At 43.9% G+C, this 20,438-nt stretch overlaps 1 protein-coding gene across 3 annotated transcripts in view; it reads left to right on the forward strand.

The window, feature by feature from the left end:
• PCDH15 (protocadherin related 15) overlaps positions 1-20,438 on the forward strand; it is a 1,303,618-nt gene that overhangs the window by 1,008,749 nt on the left and 274,431 nt on the right. For all 3 annotated transcript variants that reach the window (XM_059729933.1, XM_059729932.1, XM_019484297.2), the window contains 2 exons: positions 2,681-2,986; positions 3,909-4,133. In XM_059729933.1, coding sequence (XP_059585916.1) covers positions 2,681-2,986; positions 3,909-4,133 — 531 coding nt within the window. The remainder of the gene's footprint in view (positions 1-2,680; positions 2,987-3,908; positions 4,134-20,438) is intronic.

Genomic DNA, 20,438 nt, shown 5'->3' on the forward strand with positions numbered 1-20,438 from the left:
TCTCCTTTTCATCCTAAATGAGGCTGTTTAAACATTTATTTTTCTGTTAATTTTTTTTTCAGTGACAAAATGCATGTCAGCGCCTTTTCTGGTAGTTCTTCAGTGTCTTATCAATGGAAGACTTTCTACCAGAAACCAAACTACTTAAATGGGAGAAGTAGAAGTAAAATGGAAAGTAGAATGCAAACAGAAAACAGAAATCAGACAGACTTAGGAAAATGTTGATGACAAGCCAGAAAGTGATCATTATAAAGTTTTAGCCATTCCTGTTTATTGCATTGATGTAGTACAAGGGGAAAATGTCTGTGGTTTTTTTTTTCTTTATTAACAATTTTAATTACCTTTTAATTGATTTCTAGGAAGATAAATGATTTCATTACAGTGTCTCACACTGAAGACCTTGGCTGGATGTTAAACATGCATGGAAACTTCCTGACAATTGAGCTAATAATCAGATATTTTTACATTTTTTTATCTCCCCACTTGTCTCTAGGCTTATTTATAAATGCAAACAAATGAAGCTACCTTGCACACAGAATGCACTTTACTTAATTTACATGACCTTATTCACCATGCCTTATTTTAATTGAATTTAATTGAGAGAGATAGAAAAGAACAGATCAGCATTCAAATGATACTGAGATGCTAATGTGAATCCCATGCTCACTTTCATGAAGGCAACAATCATTTTGTTGATATTTAAAATAGAAGGTACTGGGTTTGGATTTATGATTGTGTTCATATGATTTCCAGATTAATTTTTCAGACTGGAGTTTTTAGAAAAAGAGGAAGTATCTTGATTTATTTGGAGCCTATCTGGATCAGGTCTCAAATTATGTTTAACTTTGCTTCTCAGTAATTTTTTTGTTTTTGGTAACTTTCTCCTAAAGTGTGAGCTACTGCTATACAGGACAGAGGCAGGGTAGACATACTCTCTGGAAACTTAAAACATTTTTTTTGGTTCATGCAACAACTTAAATACTTACTGAAATGTATTTGCATGTTTAATTATATTGTACTGTTATTACCAAACTTTAACTAAGGTGACATCATTAGTTTGGCTAAGAAGCAGATATATTAGCCTGGATGGTGCCCCATGCTAGACTGACTATATTATGTGAATTCAGATGACATGGCTGTTTCTATGCAGCACTGTCAATATTATCTGTTATAGCAGGTTAATAGAGCTGATTTGATTTTAGGTTTTTTGCATTGGCTAGTAAAGTATTCAAGTGGAGTAAGAAGTGTGCTACAATGAGCTTTTGTTATACGATGTACAGACATTTCAGGAGGTTAGGGGGAGGTTAAATCATAATTAAAATGGCCACCTGATCTAGCTTAGTTTCCCGAGGTGCACACCTTACAATTGGGCTAGGTACGGACATTCAAAAAGCCCAAAGCAGAATCAATCTAAGGCACACAGTTTTCTGCAAGTATAGTTTTAATTGGTATAGAACAAAAGATGCATTCTTTCTTTGGTTGTGGGGGCAAATCTTAAACCCTGTAATGTCATTTTTAAACCAGTCTGTGCACCGAACTTCTGTTCTGTTACAGGTATAAACCAGTTTCTGATCACTTAGGTAAAATTGTAATGTCTGTACCTGGCCTTTGATCCCTAGTTAGGTCAATTTAAGTGTGAACCATAAAGAAATTCCAGGACAGTTAGATTCGTCTTAAATGGCTGACCCAATCTAAGTTAACCCCACCTCCGAGGTAATCTAATTTAGATCAGGTTAGACCACTCTATCTGTCCCGAACTTATGTACAGTTCTCAGCACAACCCCAGGGCTTGGAAAGCTCAGCTGCTGGCTCCAGCTCTGGGACTGCACTTTTCCTACCTGCCCGCCTGGCACCAGGCTATTTTGAAGCCACCTCCCACAACTTGCCCCACCCCTAAAACAGACAAACCTTCTCCCCACGGACCATCCAGCCTCACTTCCCCCTCACCCCAGCCCAGAAGCTGCTCCCAGTAACCGTTTTATCAGTGTTCACCAATGCTAGGAGCTGAAGTAGAAAGTCAGGGTGTGGTGGGGGGGACAAGAGGTAGGGGAGGGTAGGTTCACTAGAAGGGTTGTCTGTCTGGGGCTGGGAGGGGGTGGTCAGAAGAATAGCTCCTGGTCCCAGGGGGTGGGGAAGAAAGATCCCATTCCCTCAACCTCCCTCCATGGACCCTGCAACCCCCCCTAATCCCACTAAATCCTCCCAGACCCCACCAACCCCCCTTCAACCCCTGCCTGCCTCCCCTGATCACACTGATCCTTCCTGCAGACCCTACCTGCCCCTCCAATTCCCCAGTCCCTCCTGCAGACTCTGCTAACTCCTACCCTGTGCAGACTCTACCTGCCTCCCCCCAATCTCTTCTGTGGATTCCAACTACCCCCTGATTCCTCTCTTCAGACCCCATCATCCCGCCCTGCCCCATCCCCCTGCTAACCACTTGTTCCCTCTTCCCTTCCCCCGCCCCCAGAGCCTAGTTGACCCTATACTCCCAAATCTCCCCACATTAATACCCAATCTCAGCTATCTTAGATCAGGTAGCTATTTGTAACTCAAGCTAATCTCTCCCGAACCTCCCCAAGTACCTGTATGCATCCATAATGGGCACTAAGAAATTAATATGCAGTAGCTAGCACATTGTAATTTCACCTTAATAATAATGCATCTTTCTCTTTTCTGTTAGGCTACTGATGCAGATGCTGGAATAAATGGTCAAGTCCATTACAATTTGGCAAACTTCAACAATCTTTTTCGTATCACAGCAAATGGTAGCATTTACACAGCAGTTAAACTGAATAGAGAAGTAAGGGACTATTATGAACTTATTGTTGAAGCAACAGATGGAGCTGTGGACCCCCGTCGTTCAACATTAACTGTGGCAATCAAGGTTCTGGATATTGATGACAATAGTCCTGTGTTTACTAATGCATCCTACACAGTCTCTGTTCCAGAAAATTTACCCCCTGGCACAGTTTTCTTACGATTAGAGGTGAGCCATTTTGGATTAAAGGTTTGTTCCACAATGTTGTTACTTGTATATGAGGTTAAACATGTTCTCATCTAACCGATTGCTAGTAAAACCAAAGTAAAAGATTAAAAATTATTGGGGAAAAGTGATACCTAAACTAGCCCATCTTTTGCAAATGTGTGATCTTGGCATGGATGAATGAAAAAATAGACATACATTTTTCATTTCTACAAATTAAAAAAAAAAAAAGAATTTGGAAAGCCAACGTGATTTGACAAGCTAACCGCCTTGTAAGTACAATATTTTTGAAGTACATTGAAACAATATGTGAATTTTTAAATGTCCATTAAATTTCTATTGTGGTTCCACCATATTGATCCTCAAAGTTTACTGGGTGCATTTACACGAGACACTACTACACAGTCATTACTGCACATTTGGTTAGTTACTTGTAATAGCAAATACTAAATAAATGTGCAGTAACTGGAGTTACTGTGTAGTTGCATTGGCGAAAGTCTTTTAGGTGATGCTAGTGCACAGTAGCCTAATAATACTTCACAGTAACTTATTAGCACTGTCCATGTTGTGATGCACTACTGTGCAATATTTTTCAGGTACTACACAGTCAGCATTTTGTGTAGATGTGTGCACTCTAATAGTTTTAATGCAAAATTTTGTAACTACATGGGAAATATATATGTTATCTTAAAAGCGGCAGCAAGTTTCCCACTGATCACCAAGATAGTTTGAGAAAAAACAATTGGCAATATGTAATTGAAATGAAAGAAAATGAAAAGACAAGAAAATGAAAAGTTCTTAGTGCTATCAAAGAAATTAAAAGTAGGGGGGAAGAGGAAAGCATAATGATGTAGTTGTCTATGTGTTATACACTATTCGCTTAAAAGTAATTTTTCTTTTCCCCCTCCCCCTTGGTTTACTCTAGGCAAAAGATGTTGACCTTGGTTCAAATGTTAGTTATCGCATACGGACTCAGGAAGTTCTAGAGTTTTTTGCACTGAATAAGTTTACAGGAGAGTTGTCACTTTTGAAGTCCTTGGATTATGAGTCATTTGTTGGCACAGAAGCAACCTTTACCTTCCTCGTAGAAGCCTTTGATATTGGGGGCACTATGCCTCCAGGTCTGGCTTCTGTCACAGTCATAGTAGAGGTAAGTGGCAAACTCTCAGTTGATATCATCCTCTCCTTTGTTACAAAATATTCTAGAAACTCTTCAAGGTGTTTTGATTAATCAATGTCTTTGTTTTCTGCCTATTTTGCCCTGTCTCCTTCACTTTTCTTGTATGCAAAACTGTATTTTTACACAGCAGTAACTTACTTTTGAATGGGTTGAAATAGATAACTATATAATTGCTTTGAACCTTATGCAAGTACATAGTAATGTACTGGTTCCTAGATTTAGGAATTAAAATAAAGATTTGTGAATACTTCATAAATGAATAAACATTTAATTCTTTATGATTCCCAAAAGGTTTAAATATACTTATGGGATTGCTTGCAAAAATGGTGCCAACATTTTTCAGTTTAACGTCTCATAAATAGCAATTTTATAAACAATTCTTATGTATCAATTGCTGATGAAGCACACTATATCTTACATTTCAATTTTTTGCTGCATAAAAATACAGCCTTACAAAGGAAAGTAGTTTTTTTCTTCTTGAACAAAAATATAATCTTTATGTAGTGACTGTCAGTTTGAACTTGAGTATGTAACCTCACATCTCTGTGCTGCTTTAACTTATTCTTCATCTGGCAAATGGGGGAAATGGTATTATTTGGAAAGCACTTAAAGATCCACAGAAGGGAGTATTATGTAAGAACAAAATAGTTATATTTTCCTCCTCTTCATGAACTGACTCATGCAGTCACATCTCTGAAGAGAAGCCATTTTAGAATCCTTTATCAGATGATGATTCCTTGATCTTTCATGACTACAGGAGAGGTGGTCCAGCACTTGATTCTTGCTTCACTTTGTGTAGTTTTGTGATAGAATTGCAATGAGCTGAGAGAAATATGGAGTTAGGTCATCCACATTTTCTTTATGGAATAAAAGTTGGTATGTTGGCAAAAATGTGAAACTTGCAATTTAGTGTAATAACTTTCATATCTGGAGACCTGAGTTCAGGTATACTTTTGGCTATATCAGAAATCATTATGTTGGTTTTAATGTAGTGGGTGTTTGTCCTCTCTTTAAATTGCTGCAAACTTGTGAATGATTGAGTTTGATTGTCATGTTCTGCTGTACTTAGAAGAATCCTGATTCTGGGAAACATCACTGAGTATTTGCTTTGAAAACAGAAGTGCATTGATTACAAGGTTTTTACAGTCTGTCAACTATTGCCTATACCATTTCTTTTGGACTTCCTTCACTTGCAGATCAGTGATTCAGGTTCAGTTAGTGTTCCATAATAATCCTAATTCTTTTAGCATGCTCTCTGAGTCTGTGCAATCAGAATTTGCCAATCCATTATATTTTTAAGGATAATTTGTCAAAAACTGAACAGATAGATCATTTTGTCTGAAGCTGCTTACTCCAAAAAGGAACTGAATTTTCTTAGGAAGGAACGGAATTCCTTGCAATCCTTAAAAATGGCTTAAAAGAACAGCAATTCATTATTATTTATTGGTGTTGCTATAATGCAAATCAAGAACTAAAACCGCACTGTGCTATAAGCCATGCAAAGATGAAACAAAAAGATAGGTCAAGATGTCTGAGCTAACAGGCTAGGTGTAAAAATTGTAACAACAAATGGCTATACAGAAAAGATGAGGTTGAAAGGGACATCTTCTGACCCTCTGTAAGGGCAGTCATGGGTTCTTCATTACATGACATTTTTAATCAAAATAGGATTTTTTTCTTTCTTTTTATAAGATATATGTAGTGGCTCAAGCAAGAATTTATTCAGGGAAATACTATGGCATGTATTATGTAGAGGTCAGATTACATGCTCACAGGGGGCCCTTCAGGCCATGAATATAGGAGGAAAATGATGCAGTATTAATCAATATGACAGATATCCACCTCAAGTTACTGCCAGTCTACCTGGTTTCAAGTTTGTTTTAGGAATGTATGCAAAGGAAGTGTCAAGTAGGGATTTGAAGCAAATAATTAAATAGCTTTGCAGATGTATTTTGGGTGCTTTTCCCAAGCTGGAGGGGTATGGAGGCTAACACAGTGTTGCTTGTTTGAAAACTTAACAAATTAGTGATAGAACTAGATGTCACAGACTGAGCTGAAGGCATGTGAAGAGCCTCAACTTTCTCCCCACTATTTCAGAAAATCCAGGACCAGCAAGGTAGAATTTTTGCCAACTCCATGAAGGTCTCCCTTTCAGTCATCCGAAAATTATGCCCTCCCACTCCCCCTCTCCACCCCCCGGGCAATTGAAGAGGCGTGCCTGGAGTATCAGTTGCTCTGAGATCACACTTTACTACAGCCAGCTACTAACTCAACAAAACAGCAAATTGATTTATTACATAGAAGAAAATAATTGTACAAGAAAAAGTTGGCTATATAGTTTGGAGGCAAAGGACAAAAAACATACAAAATGCCCCACCCTCTTTCCTGACTACCACACAGTCCTTTAGAGAGTCCTACTAAATGAACAGAGCCTGGGATACTTCCGAGGGTTCTAAGGGAGTTGGCTGATGTGATTGCAGAGCTATTGGCCATCATCTCTGACAACTCATGGCAATTAGAAGAGGTACTGGATGACTGGAAAAGGACAGGCAGAGTGTCCATCTTTAAGAAAGGGAAAAAGGAGAATCCAGGGTAGTACAGACCAGTCAGACTCACCTCAGTCCTTGGGAAAATCATGAAGCAGGTCATCATGGAATCTATTTATAAGCACTTGGAGGAGAAAAAAAGTGATTAGGAACAGATGCCTGACAAACCTGATTGCCTTCTATGACAAGGTGACTGGTTCTATGGATAAAGGGAGAGCAGTGAATGTGGTATACCTTGATTTTAGCAAGCTGATGGGTTTTTGGTTGTAGCTGTGTTGATCTAAGGACATAGGCAGGCAAGCCTTCATTTTAGCAAGGCTTTTGATACAGTCTCCCACAACATTCTCATAGGCAAGCTAAAGAAGTATGGGGTGGATGAATGGACAGCATGGTGGATAGAAAACTGGCTGGAGCATAGGGCTTAGAGAGTAGTAATCAATGGCTCAATGTCTAGCTGGCAGCCAGTATCAAGTGGAGTGTCCTAGGGGTTGGTCTTGGGGCTGATTGATTCTGTATCTTCATCAGTGACCTGGAACATGGCATATTGTGCACCCTCAGTAAGTTTGCAGGTGACACCAAGCTTGGGGGGAATAGTAGATACACTGGAGGAGAGGGCCAGGATTCAGAGTGACCTAGACAAATTGCAGGAGTGGGCCAAAATGAATCTCATGAGGTTCAACAAAGACAAGTACAAAGTCCTGCACTTAGGATGGAAAAATCCCATGCACCAGTACAGGCTGGAGGCTGACTGGCTGCGCAACAGCTCTACAGAAAAGGACCTGAGGGTTACAGTGAACAATAAGCTGAATATGAGCCAGCAGTTTGCCCTTGTTGCCAAGAAGGCTAAGGGCATACTGGACTGCATTGGTAGGTGTGTTGCCAGCAGATCAAGGGAAGTGATTCTTCCCCTCTGTTCAGCACTGGTGGGGCTACATCTGGAGTACTGTGTTCAGTTTTGGGCACCCTGCTACAGAAAGGATGTGGACAAATTGGAGAGAGTTCAGCGAAGGGCAACAAAAGTGGTTCGGGGGCCGGGGGCACATGACTTCTGAGGAAAGACTGAGGGAACTGGGCTTATTTAGTCTAGAGAAGAGGAGCCTGAGAGAAGGTTTGAAAGAGGATGGAGCTAGACTGTTCTCAGTGATGGCAGATGACGGAAGAAGGAACAATGGTTCAAGGGAAATTTAGGCTAAATATTAAGGAAAAAATTTCCCACTAGGAGGGTAGCAAAACACTGGAACAGGTGACCCAGAGAGGTGGTGGAAGTTCCAAATATATCTTCATAAGACACTCTGAACTCCAAAATCATTCCTGTTTTTAGGATGGGTTCATGACACTGGTATCCTGGGCCAACTGAGACAAGACTCATCATTTCAGTAGCAAATCGGTATTTAAGTAGCAAATAAAAAATGTGTGTAGTATCCTGAAAGACAAACATTTGTTTGGTGTGACAGACAAAGAGAAAGCAGTGGATGGATTAAAAAGGAGGGTTTACATCATCAAAGTGATGGGGTAAGAATTCTGAATTCTGAAGTGGGATATGATTGCATTCATCAAGGCAAAACTAAAGGTGCCTAGACAAGAATTTTAACTCTGTAAATAGAAATTTAGCTATGTGTGTAGCTGTTTTGCAGAAGGAGATGTTTACAGAAAGAATCAGCAAGATTCTTTTGACATGTAATTTTTAAAAGAATTTGAAGGCTTACGGTCTAAAATAACACCTAGCTTACAGGGCTAAATGGCAGTAATAATGATGATTTTTGTCTGTGGTGACTGAAAGATGTAGGAAAGCAGGATGGGGGAAAGATTAAGAGGAGATGTTACAGAGGGTCCAAAAGTTTAGTTTGTACAGGTCTGGATTGGAGAGAGAAATCTTAGTTGTCAGCATATAGATGCTGAATGTATTTTTTTGGATAAGATTACCCAAAGATAGAAGAGAAGGGGACCATGGATAGAGTGCTGTGGAAATCCTAAATGAGGTTGAGTCCTCCAAAAGACTTGATCAGAAAGCCTGGAAGAGAACAGAGTTATGAAAGGTAGGGAGGACAAGATTTTAAGAAAAATGCCTAGTCATCTATGTTAAAGGTAACTAGCAGGTTAAGGAGGGTGTGGTGGAACACTGGTTCCTGAGATTTGTCTCAGAAGTGGTCAACAGAGACCTTAGTAAGAGTAGTTTCAGTAGAGTCCAATGGATGGAAATTAGACTGAAAATTCTAAGATGGAACTGGAAGAAAGGAACTTCATCCCATAATGGCAGACAAATGCTTGGTTTGTCTAAAGATGAGAAGATTAAGGTTCATAGATTTCATAGACATTAGGGCTGGAAGGGACCTCGGAAGATCATCGAGTCCAGCCCCCCACCCAAAGGGCAGGACGTCAGCTGGGGTCATAGGATCCCAGCAAGATAAGCATCCAGTTTCATCTTGAAGGTGTTCAATGAAGGCGCTTGAACAACCTCCGGCGGCAGGCTGTTCCAGACCTTGGGGGCTCGGACAGTAAAGAAATTCTTCCTTATGTCCAGCCAGAAACGATCTTGTAGTAGTTTGTGACCATTCGTCCTCGTCATCCCTTGGGGCGCTCTGGTGAACAAACGTTCGCCTAGATACTGGTGATCACCCCTGATAAACTTGTAGGTGGCCATCAGATCACCCCTGAGCCTGCGCTTTTCCAGGCTAAAGAGCCCCAGGGCTCTCAGCCTGTCATCGTAGGGTCTGCTTCCCTGACCCCTGATCATGCGCGTGGCTCTTCTCTGGACTCTCTCAAGCTTCTCCACATCCTTTTTGAATTGTGGAGCCCAAAACTGGACGCAGTACTCCAGTTGCGGCCTCACTAAGGCCGAGTACAGGGGGAGAATGACGTCCCGGGATTTGCTTGAGAAGCATCTATGGATGCAAGCCAGCATTTTGGTTGCTTTACTAGCCGCAGCATCGCATTGCAGGCTCATGTTCATCTTGTGGTCAATGATGACCCCCAAGTCTCTTTCTTCCATAGTGCTAACCAACATAGCACTGCCGAGCCTATAAGGATGCTGCAGGTTTTTTTTCCCCAAGGTGGAGAACCTTGCATTTATCGGCGTTGAACACCATCAGATTCTCATCCGCCCACTTGCTGAGCCTGTCCAGGCCAGCCTGGATCAACCGCCTGTCTTCTGGTGTGGATGCTTTGCCCCAAAGTTTGGTGTCATCGGCGAACTTGGCCAGTCCACTTCTGACTCCAGTGTCCACATCGTTAATGAAGATGTTGAACAGTATGGGTCCAAGGACAGAGCCCTGGGGGACCCCACTGGTCACAGGACACCACGATGAGTGACTTCCATCAATTACTACCCTCTGGGTCCGACCCCGGAGCCAATTTTCCAGCCAGTGGATCATGGGGGACCCAAAGTGACAATTGGCCAGTTTCTCCAAGAGACGATCATGGGACACCAGATTGAAGGCTTTTTTGAAGTCAAGATATATGACATCAATCTCATCTCCCTTGTCCAGGTGATAGGTCACCTGGTCGTAGAAGGAAATGAGATTGGTCAAGCAAGACCTACCCGCAACAAACCCGTGCTGGCTATCCCTTAAGATGTTGGCGTCGGCCAGTCCATTAAGGATGGCCTCCTTAATAAACTTTTCTAAGATCTTCCCCGGGATAGAAGTCAGGCTGATGGGCCTATAGTTAGCCGGATCCACTTTCCTCCCTTTCTTGAAGATAGGCACCACGTTGGCCTTCTTCCAGTCTTCGGGCACTACACCAGAGCGCCAAGAGTTTTCAAAGATCCGCGCTAGAGGCTGGGCTATGATGCTCGCCAGCTCCTTGAGTACCCTGGGGTGAAGATTGTCAGGGCCGGCTGACTTGAAGGTATCCAGCTTCTCAAGATGTTCCTTCACAAAGTCAGCATTAATGGAGGGCAGGGGATCACCCTCACCTGGACTTCCCGGCCCTGTAGCAGGCACAGGCGTCCCATGGGGCTGATGAAAGACCGACGCAAAATACCTATTTAATAGGTTGGCTTTTTCCTGGGCGTCAGTTGTCAGTTGCCCCATCTGGTTCAGCAGGGGTCCAACGTTGCCCCTGCTTTTCCTCCGGCTCCCCACATATCTGAAAAAGGACTTTTTATTGTCCTTGATGCTCAAAGCTAGTTGGAGTTCAGTTGCAGCCTTGGCTTTCCTGGTCTGCTCCCTACAGGACCGGACCAGTGCAGAATAATCCTCCTTGGAGGTGACTCCCATCCTCCATCCTTTGTAGGCCTTTCTTTTTAGCCTCAGGAGGTCTGCTAGGTCCCTGGAGAGCCAGGGGGGCTGCTGTGCCCTCTTGCTGCCTTTCCTCCGAGATGGAATAGACTTAGTTTGTGCATTGAGGATCCCTCCTTTGAGGAGCAACCACTCTTCTTGAACTCCCCTCTCCCTGCGGTCACATTCCCTTAGGGCCTCACTGACAAGCCTCCTGAGCTTGTCAGAGTCGGCTTTCCTGAAGTCAAGGACTTCTGTGTTGCTGACCGACTTGCCAGCTTTTCGGCGGATGGTGAAGGTGATCAGCTCGTGGTCGCTGTCACCCAGCTTCCCATCGATCACTAGGTCGCCGACTAGGTCCTCCCCAGTAGCCAGCACCAGGTCGAGCAGCGCTTTGCCTCTCGTTGGCCCATAGACTTCTTGAGTCAGGTAGAGGTCATCCACGCACGAGAGGAAGCTCTGCGACCGCTCAGATTTTGCTGAGCGATCCTCCCACGAGATGTCTGGGTAATTGAAGTCACCCATGACAACCATGGTCCTGGAGCAAGCTGCCTCAGCCAGTTCCTGGGCAAACTCCTGGTCTAGCTCAGGACTTTGGGTGGGAGGTCTGTAATAGACTCCCACCATTGTGTCCCCTGTGCCGTGTTCCCCACGGATTTTAACCCAGAGGGTCTCCAGCCGTCCACCCTGGTCGCCAATATCGGCTTGCAAGGACGTGTAGCTTTCCTTAACATAGAGAGCTACACCCCCGCCCCTTTTCTCTACACGATCCCTCCTGTACAGGGTATAGCCATCTATCCCCGTGGTCCAGTCATGGGTGGAGTCCCACCAGGTCTCCATGATCCCTATGACATCGTAATTGTTTGCACTGAGCAGGAGGATGAGCTCCTCCTGCTTATTCCCCAAGCTCCTGGCATTTGTGTACAGGCAGGCAAGCGCCCCCTGGGGGGCTCCTTCCTTGCCCACAGATTTTACCAGGGCTGGGGCTGGGGCGGGCTCCCTTGAGTGCCATGATCCGCTGGCTTTGCAAGGATTGCTCAGCGGGCCAGCAGTGGTGGTCGTCCCCCCGTCCCCCAGCGGGCTTAGTTTAAAGCCCGGTGGAGCAGGTCAGCCAGTCTGGCTGAGAAGAACCTCCTCCCTAGGGGAGAGAGGTGGAGGCCATCTCTTCCCAGCAGCTCGCTGCCTCTCTCGCCAAAGAGCGGGCTGTGGTCATGAAAGCCAAAGCCTTCCTGACGACACCAGCGCCGCAGTCTTTGGTTGACCACATAGATCCTCCTGTCCCTTCTCAGCCCATAGCCTGAGACTGGGAGGATCAACGAGAACACCACCTGTGCCCCCAGACCCTTAAGCCCCGCTCCCAAATCCCTGTAGCGCCTCATGACCTGGCTGGGAGTGCTCCGAGCCATGTCATTGGTGCCCACATGAATAAGGAGCATGGGATAGCGGTCTGTGGGTTTGAGGAGCTTGGCGATCCTCTCTGCAATGTCCCGGATGCGGGCCCCTGGGAAGCAGCAGACTTGCAGGGCTAAGGGGTCAGGGTGGCAGATTGGCCCCTCCGTCCCCTTCAGGAGGGAGTCTCCCACAACAAACACCTTACGTTTTGTCTTGGGGAGAGCAGGGGCGGGAGCTGCAGTTGGGCCCATGTTGCCTGTGGGGGCCGGCAACTCAGCAGGCTCTGCTGGGGCAGCAAGAGGTGCATACCTGTTGCTCAGTTGTGGTGGGGGTGGGGCCTTGGTGCGGGGGGCCTTAGGGCCCTTGACCACCTTGGTCCATGCCCCTGGCTGGACACAGCAGGAGGTCCCAGATTCCTCCTCTGGCCTGGAGGGAGACTGTGATCTACCCTCTGCCTCCCGGGGGAGAAGGGCCTGGCAGTAGGAGTCTATCTCCTGCTCGCAGTCCCTGATGGCACGCAGTCTGTGGACTGTGGCCTGGAGCTCCTCCAGCTGGCGCGCCAGAGACCCCAAAAGGGAGCAGACCCTGCAAGGGGAGGTCGCCATGCTCCCAGGTCCCAGAGCCTGAAAAAGGGACAGGCAGCCCCAGCAGCCGAGAGCCAGGGGCTCCGTCTGCGTGGAGCCCGGAACCAGGGGCTCCGTCTGGGTGGCTGTCTCTGAGGTGCCAGAGGGGGGGGCCGCGGAGCCCGAGGGGATCCTCGGGGTGCGGCGCGTGCCCATCCGTATCATGCCTCTGGTAGGCTGGCTACAGCTGGGACTGTCTACCCTGGGGGGTGCAAGGCAGGGTCCGGCGCCCTCCCGCACGCCCTCCCGTGCGAACTCCGCGCTAACTCTCGTGCCGGCAGAGAAGCGCGCCTGTTTGTGCAGCCTGTTCAAACAGACGCGCTTCTCTGCCGGTAGGTAAGGTAGGTAAGACGAAGTGGGAGAAACAAAACTGAATAAATATATTTTGAGAAGGCATGGCAAGATGCACAGTTTTGGGGATTGGGCATCAGATTCTCAGATCCGAATTCCTCGATCGTATTAACATATACCATGCCCCCCAGATATTGTATGTGTTAGATCCCATGTGTAGGTGGGTCACTGATGTGAAGCTATGGTAAGTGATGATGGACTGCACTGGGCCTGTGTACTTCTATGCCATTTTCAATTAAAAGTTTGATGATGTATGGTAATCTGTAAGAAAGTTTGAAATGACAGCCTGTGGTCCCAAAAAGGTTGTGAACCATTATTTTTGATAACCAAGAGTTGATGTAGCTACTGGCCTAGAGACACTGCTTTATATTCCTAGACTTATATTTGGACTTGAAGCCACCTAATCTATTGTGCTGGCATGCCTCAAATGCCACCATAGGTTCTTCCTTAGGGCATAGACAGAGACAGGTTTATTCAGGTGTGAGTATATCTTAAAGAATTCAACTTCTGCTTTATGGAATAGTATGTTCCACTTCCTTCAGTCAGCCAAATATGTCTTGTATGGGGAACACTGTCTGGGTTTTAAACCTTTGTCTCCACTTGCTTTGACAATGCCCTGGCTTTTGCCAATCCATGCCATGCACACACTGGGGTGCACATCCCTTCTAGTATAAATTTCTATGAAAAGGAAGACAACATGACTGACTACATTTTCACTTTTCCTGTTGGCCAGCTTGGCAATGTGGAATCCAAGAGTAGGCGGGAATCCCCTGTGTATAAATTTAATGGAAACACTTCTCTGGATGAAAATGGAGGTATATTTTCGTTTTCTCTCTCTCTCTTTTTCTCTTCTTTTTAGTAGTTGTTTACCTACAGTGCACTAAGGGAAAACCTTTAGAGTACTGACAGTCTAAATGAAAAAATATAAACCTAGCCCAAATAAAATAGTGCAAGCAATAACATAACAATTGCCCAACTCTCCAGATTATAGCTACTCAACATATAACTACTGCCTTCTGTCTGACTGTAGTTTTTTGATATATGAGCCTGATGCTGTCCAGTAATTCTCCTTTCCTGTATTATTTAGATGTGCACTCTGAGGAATCATATTATTATTTTGTGAGTGTAATGTATAATATATAAAATAAAAAATATAAAATACAATATAAATAATATATATTAAATAATATACCTAATATAATATTAATACATTATATATATATATAATATAATATAATAAAATTTTATATATATTTAAATATTTATATTTACTTTAGGACTTACCTAAAGCCAGTATTTGAAGTAAAAACTTGTCAGTAAATTAAATGACATTATGTTCTTTTTGGTTTGGAAGCTAAGTAGTATAAATCATTCCAGACCTTGGCAATATTGACTTTTGTTTAAGTAGGATACTGTTTCTTTAGCACGTGTTGTCCTTCAAAGTAATTGTCCAAACATTGGGAAAACAGTGTATCATTATTTCTTCCCCTTATTACTGCTTTGGTGTCTATTTTATTTTTATTCAGATTTCAGTGCTACAAACTACCATATCATTGCTTTCACCTTAGGCACCAAGGCTAAGTACAGATAATCAAAAAAGCCCAAGGGAGAATCAATTCAATCCTCTCAGGTTTCTCTAAGCTATATAGATTGGCCCGTTCATGAACGGAACTCAAGTTAAATCTTCCATTGAGGAAAATGGACAGGTGCCTGTACTAGCTGAGGCCAGAAGAGGGCACGCTTGTCCTCTTCCCAGTGTGCCAGACATTACTGAGGGCATGAGAGTGCAACCAAGCATGGGCCATCCCTCATTGGCTGCCTAGTACATGCCTCCCAAACCCCTGATGCCCCCCCCGGGGAACAGAAACCCCCCTGGTCCTGGCCCCCCTGAGCTGGGGACTGCTAAGCTCAGGAGTGCTCCACACTTTGTGGGGTTTCCCTGTCCTTGTCTGGCTGGGCTGACTGCACAGCCCTGCCCTCTGCAGGTCTCTGCCTGTGACCCAAAGAAGGGGAGGGGAGAATGAAGCCCCCTGCCATGATCACAGCACCCTTAAGCTGGTATTTGCTGAGCTGGGGGGAGCCCTGTGCTTTCGGGGAGTATCCCCTGTGTCTGCTCACCCAGGCCAGCTGCACAGAAGGAAGGATCAGGCTCCACTGCCTTGCACAAGCCTCCTGCATTGCCCAGCAGGTCTTGTCAGCTGCCACTGGTACTAGGCTCTTGCAGGATGTACCAGGCAGCCCAGGGTGCTTATGCCAGGCAAGGAGACCCTATCCTTCCTTCATTCTATGTAACATCCCTGTCCTTGCTACCAGTCACAAGCAACCCAGCACGTCTTGCTGACTGCTGCTAGTGCTGGGCTCCATCAGGATGCACTGGGCAACCCAGGAGGCCTGCACCTGTCAGCAGGACATAATCCTTCCCTCTATGGAGCTCTCCTATCCCTGCCACCTGGTGCAAGCCCCCCACCCCAGGCTGCCCGTTGTATCCTACTGGCTGCTGTTGGTGCTGGATTCCAACAGGATGTGCTAGGCAGCCCAGAAGGCCTGCATGAGGCATGGGGACCCAATCTTTCCCCCTATAGAGTGCTCCCATCCCCACTGCCTGGCACAAGTCTCCCGGACCACCTGGCACACCCTGTCAAAACCTGGTGCCAGCAGCAGCCAGCAAGATGGGCAGCCCAAGGGGCTAGTACCAGGTGGTGGGGCCTGATGCTTCCTTCAGTGGAGCTGGTCTGACTAAGCAGGGACAGGGAAACCCCACCTGTGGTGCAAGGCTCCCAGCTTAGGAGGGCCAAGACCGGGGGGTTGGGGGCAGAGCTTTGTTCCACCCTTCCCCTTGAAGGTCAGAGGCAAAGACTCATGGGGGCAGGGCTGTGCATCTAGATCTACCAGCAGGGGAGGTGAAAAGAGAACATCCCATGCCATAGCCCACCCCCTAGCTGGGCAGACCCTAGTTCAGGGAGAGCTTGGGTCCAGGACAGGGATCATTCCTCCACCTCTTCCGTGCTGATCTGACAGGATGTAGGGCTGGGGAGCAGAGGCATTGCTGCATTAGCTCTGTGACATGGGCCAGCCTGGCTCAGCTGAAACAGAGGAGCACTGGCAGAGGCTAGCCTGCTTGCTCTGTGAGGGGAGGGAATGGGAGATGGGGGGGCTGCAAAGCATCTTGAGATGCCAGAAGACTATGAATTATCTTGATTTGGGAGGGAATCTGGAACAGAAGTTCAATAGACCAGTCTAACTTAAAAGGAGAAAATCTGAAACTACATCCATCCAGGTCTATCTTAAACCAGGTTCTACCATTTTGAAACCGTTCCAGTCACTTATACCAGTTTATGTGTAATTTCTGTCCCTAGCCAAAGTCCTAATGAGTCTTCTGATTTTTGGCTGGCAGAATATCACAGTCTTCCAAATGAACCTCTGGCTATAAATTAGTCTGTGGTCAGAGAATATAATTTTTTTTAAATTCTGCTCTCAGTAAAATATACAAACTAGAAACAGCAAATTTTATCCATTTTAAAAGTAAATTCCAAATTTTAGAAACTGTAAAGTCTAACTTGTTCACTGTTTCCTTGTGGCCTTCCACAACAGAGGCATAATTTGTTTCAGATTGGAAATTCACTGTGTCTGAATGGGTTGAATAGTTAAAAAAAGGTGACTGAATTCATCGCCCGTCCTAGATTATTACTGTGCTTAACCACTTCTCCAGAGAATAAATGCTTCCCCAAACTAGAAGATATCTTTTCCTGTCTCTAATTTTTACACTGTTTCATAGGTGAAATGTAGGAGGGGCACGGGGGTGGGGGACATGTCCCCACCTGATATTGGCTGCCGCTGGCTGCGGAGTGGGGGGTGATGGCCAGGGGCGTGATGGCCTTTGCCCTCCCTGAGAATGTGGGGGTGCCGAGAAAAGCGCCAGCAGCACTTCCAATAGCGGTGGTTATTAGCTGCCACGGGACCCTCCCTCCCCCTCCAGTTGGTGATTGGCCACTGGGGGACCCTCCCAGGTTGGCGATCGCTTGCTGGTGCCCCCCAGCATCAGGAGGCACCAGTCCTCCATGCACTGTTTGTTAACATATTATGCTTATTATTATTCAAAACTATTGTTATGGTAAGATAGCTTTATAAAGTTAAAGAGAAGCTAAAATTAACTTTTCCCAGTTCATACCATTGTTAGTTAAATAATACATACAGCTAAATTAATATAATATTAATATTTATCAAATGATGCCTCTAAGGACCCTTCCAGAGCTGCAGGAAAGGTATGATGGGATCAGATGCATGATCCACACAATCGTACTTTCTGCCATAGCTACACATGCATATTTGGAGGTGTGACTGTGAGATCACACATCACATCCTCTCACACCTTATTGCCAATGCAGGGAGAGCCCAGGATCCTTTCCTCTGAACTAGTCAGGAGCGAGCTCCCATGATTGGGAGCTCCCTCAACTGATGGGACTTCCAGCTGCAGAGATGCTCCAAGCATAAGCTGCAGATTCCCAGCTGCAAGGATGCCTGGAGTGCCCCCTGCAGCTGGAAGCCTGTGCATGGGGAACATCTACAGCTGGAAGCTCTGTCAGCTGATGGGGATCCAAGCTGCAGGGGCATGTTTTCCTGTGGCTGGGAGCCTGGGTCATCTGTGAGCTCCCACAGGCTTAGAGGGGCAAATGAGCTCCTGATCAGCTGATGGGGCTCACAGCCATAGGGGCTCCTGGCCACATGTTCAATTAAAGGCATGATAGGAATGAGCCACAAAGTTATTACACAATTATTGTGGAATAAGTTTGTAGCTTAGCCCTCCTTTTATTATGCTATTAATCGTTTGGATGTGTGGTTGGGTAGTTAACTGGTTAATTGTGGCCTAAGCGAAATGTGTGGCAGGGGCCTAAAGAACTGAGTACATAATGATTTCCTCTTTTTATTCTTAACATAATTGTGTCTCTGCTATCTTGTACTCCCTCACTAGTTTTTTGTAATCTCTTGTCTCTTATTTTAAAGTGATGTACAAAACCTCTGGAGCAGAAGTTATTATTTTTTTAAAGTATAGTACCTAGCATAATAGGGCCCTTCTCTGTAATCAGGGAATTCTGTGACCTAATACATGACAAATAAATAATAATTGTATACATTTCAGGACAATCCATATAGCAAGTTTGCCTACTAGCTTTGCTTAATACTCTGTGCATGCATCTACGTGAGATGCTGAATGCACAGTAGCCTGGCACTACTGCACAGTAGTCTCACATGGCAAAACCTGTGCTGAGATGCTACTGCACGGTCACCTCATTTAAAAGGCATTCACCAGTGCTGCTGCACAGTACTCCAGTTACTGTGCATTTATTTAGTACTTGCATATATAAGTATACTATATATTGCATATAAATGTGCAGTAATGATTGGGAGTGTAGACACTCCCAAACTGGGGCATACTTTTAGCAGTCTGTAATACTGAAAATATCATAGAAAGAATGAATTTCCCAGTCTAGTGTGACATACTAAAACACATCAATAAACAGATTGTTCTACAAGTTTGTCAACAGTACCCAGAGTATCCAAACCACAGCTGTCAAATTAATTTTCTGTGACAAGTATGACATTGAAAAAATATCTCATTTTAAGTACTCTTACTGCTTTACTGACAAGAGTTTTATTTTTGGACAGTTGTTAGGCATTGAAGAATTTTCATATTGAAGCTTGAGGAGAAAATATTGTAGCTGTCACTGTTTTGCTAAAAGCATGTCTACATGACTTGTGTCATCTGGGATTTTGTACAGACTGTTTTATGGTCAATTTCATGTTATAATAAGTCCACAATACTTTGTATCCAGGTAAAAACCTATCCATGTGAAGCATTCTTTGCGTGAAGCATGCAGATTTTTAATAAACAATAATTTCCAATTCAATTTATAAAAGGAAAATTAAACAGTACTAGTAATAGTTTAATTACAGCTTTTTGCCAAAACAGTACAATAAATGAACTATAAAAAGTATATATAATAAAATATTGTTTATAATGAATACATTTTTGCTAAATCATAAAAAGATAACTTTGAAAATAATACATGATTGAAATTGGGTCAATTTCAATTTTCAATTAAAAATACTATGATTAGTACTGTAAATTATGTAGTTGCTTTAGGTATGTAATTGAAAAGAATTAATAAAATAATCAATGGCCAAATTGTAGTCATAACATTTAGTCTTAATGAAGTCAACTGATGGTGCACATGGGTACTAATCAATATGAGTAAAAATTGCTGAATTGGAGGCTTTTACATACTATATCTATGTTTATTGTTTTTTCAAAAATAATGGTTTTAGGAGTACATTTGGATTTCTTCACCATATTACCATCCCTGGATAAATTCTTAACACATTCCTTTACTTACAGAGAATTATTTGGAGATTTCTTTACAAAGAAACAAAAAAACCCCTTCCATTGAAAATTTCTATACTGAATTGGCTGCTGTTTAAGTTACTCATTTGGCATTGCTCATCTCTGCATAGTCACTCATACTTCCTTCACATTGAAGTAAAAAATTCCTTATCATCACAGAAATACAAGGTTCCAAATAAGCTGTATTACAGCTTATTTTTCAGTTTGGTGGATAAACTGGGTTTTTTAAAGGGAAAACAAGGAAAGTGCTTGGTGGAATGAAAAATTTCATTCAGCTCCAAATAGTATATTTATTTTTTGGTCATTTGTAATGAAGTGAATGAAATGAAAGAGTATACATGCACAAAGCTGGAACTAGTGGTGTTTGCCTCTCAACTAGATATCTAGTTGTTAGGGCACTGGTTCAAGGTGTGGGAAGCATGACTTCATATTTTTCCATGACACTTGAGAGAACTTGAACAAAGGCTATTGACAATCTAAGATGGTACTTAACCATCAAACTTGAAAAATAAATTGAGGGGGTTGTACTCATTCCATTGATGATGATGTGCCACTTTTTAAGAAATACATAGGTAATCATTGAGGCAAAGTGAGAGAAACTCACCAGATCAGTGGTTAGACCCTTCAAGTACAAGGTGGTTCCACCTTGAGTTCTAGCCCCTGCTTAAAAATTTTTCATGTAGCCCAGGAAGAATATTCAATATAAAATATAAGACAGATATACCAAGTTAACAATATAAGTGTGA

The sequence above is a fragment of the Alligator mississippiensis genome, chromosome 6 (genome assembly GCF_030867095.1).
Source record: "Alligator mississippiensis isolate rAllMis1 chromosome 6, rAllMis1, whole genome shotgun sequence".
NCBI classification, from domain to species: Eukaryota; Metazoa; Chordata; order Crocodylia; family Alligatoridae; genus Alligator; species Alligator mississippiensis.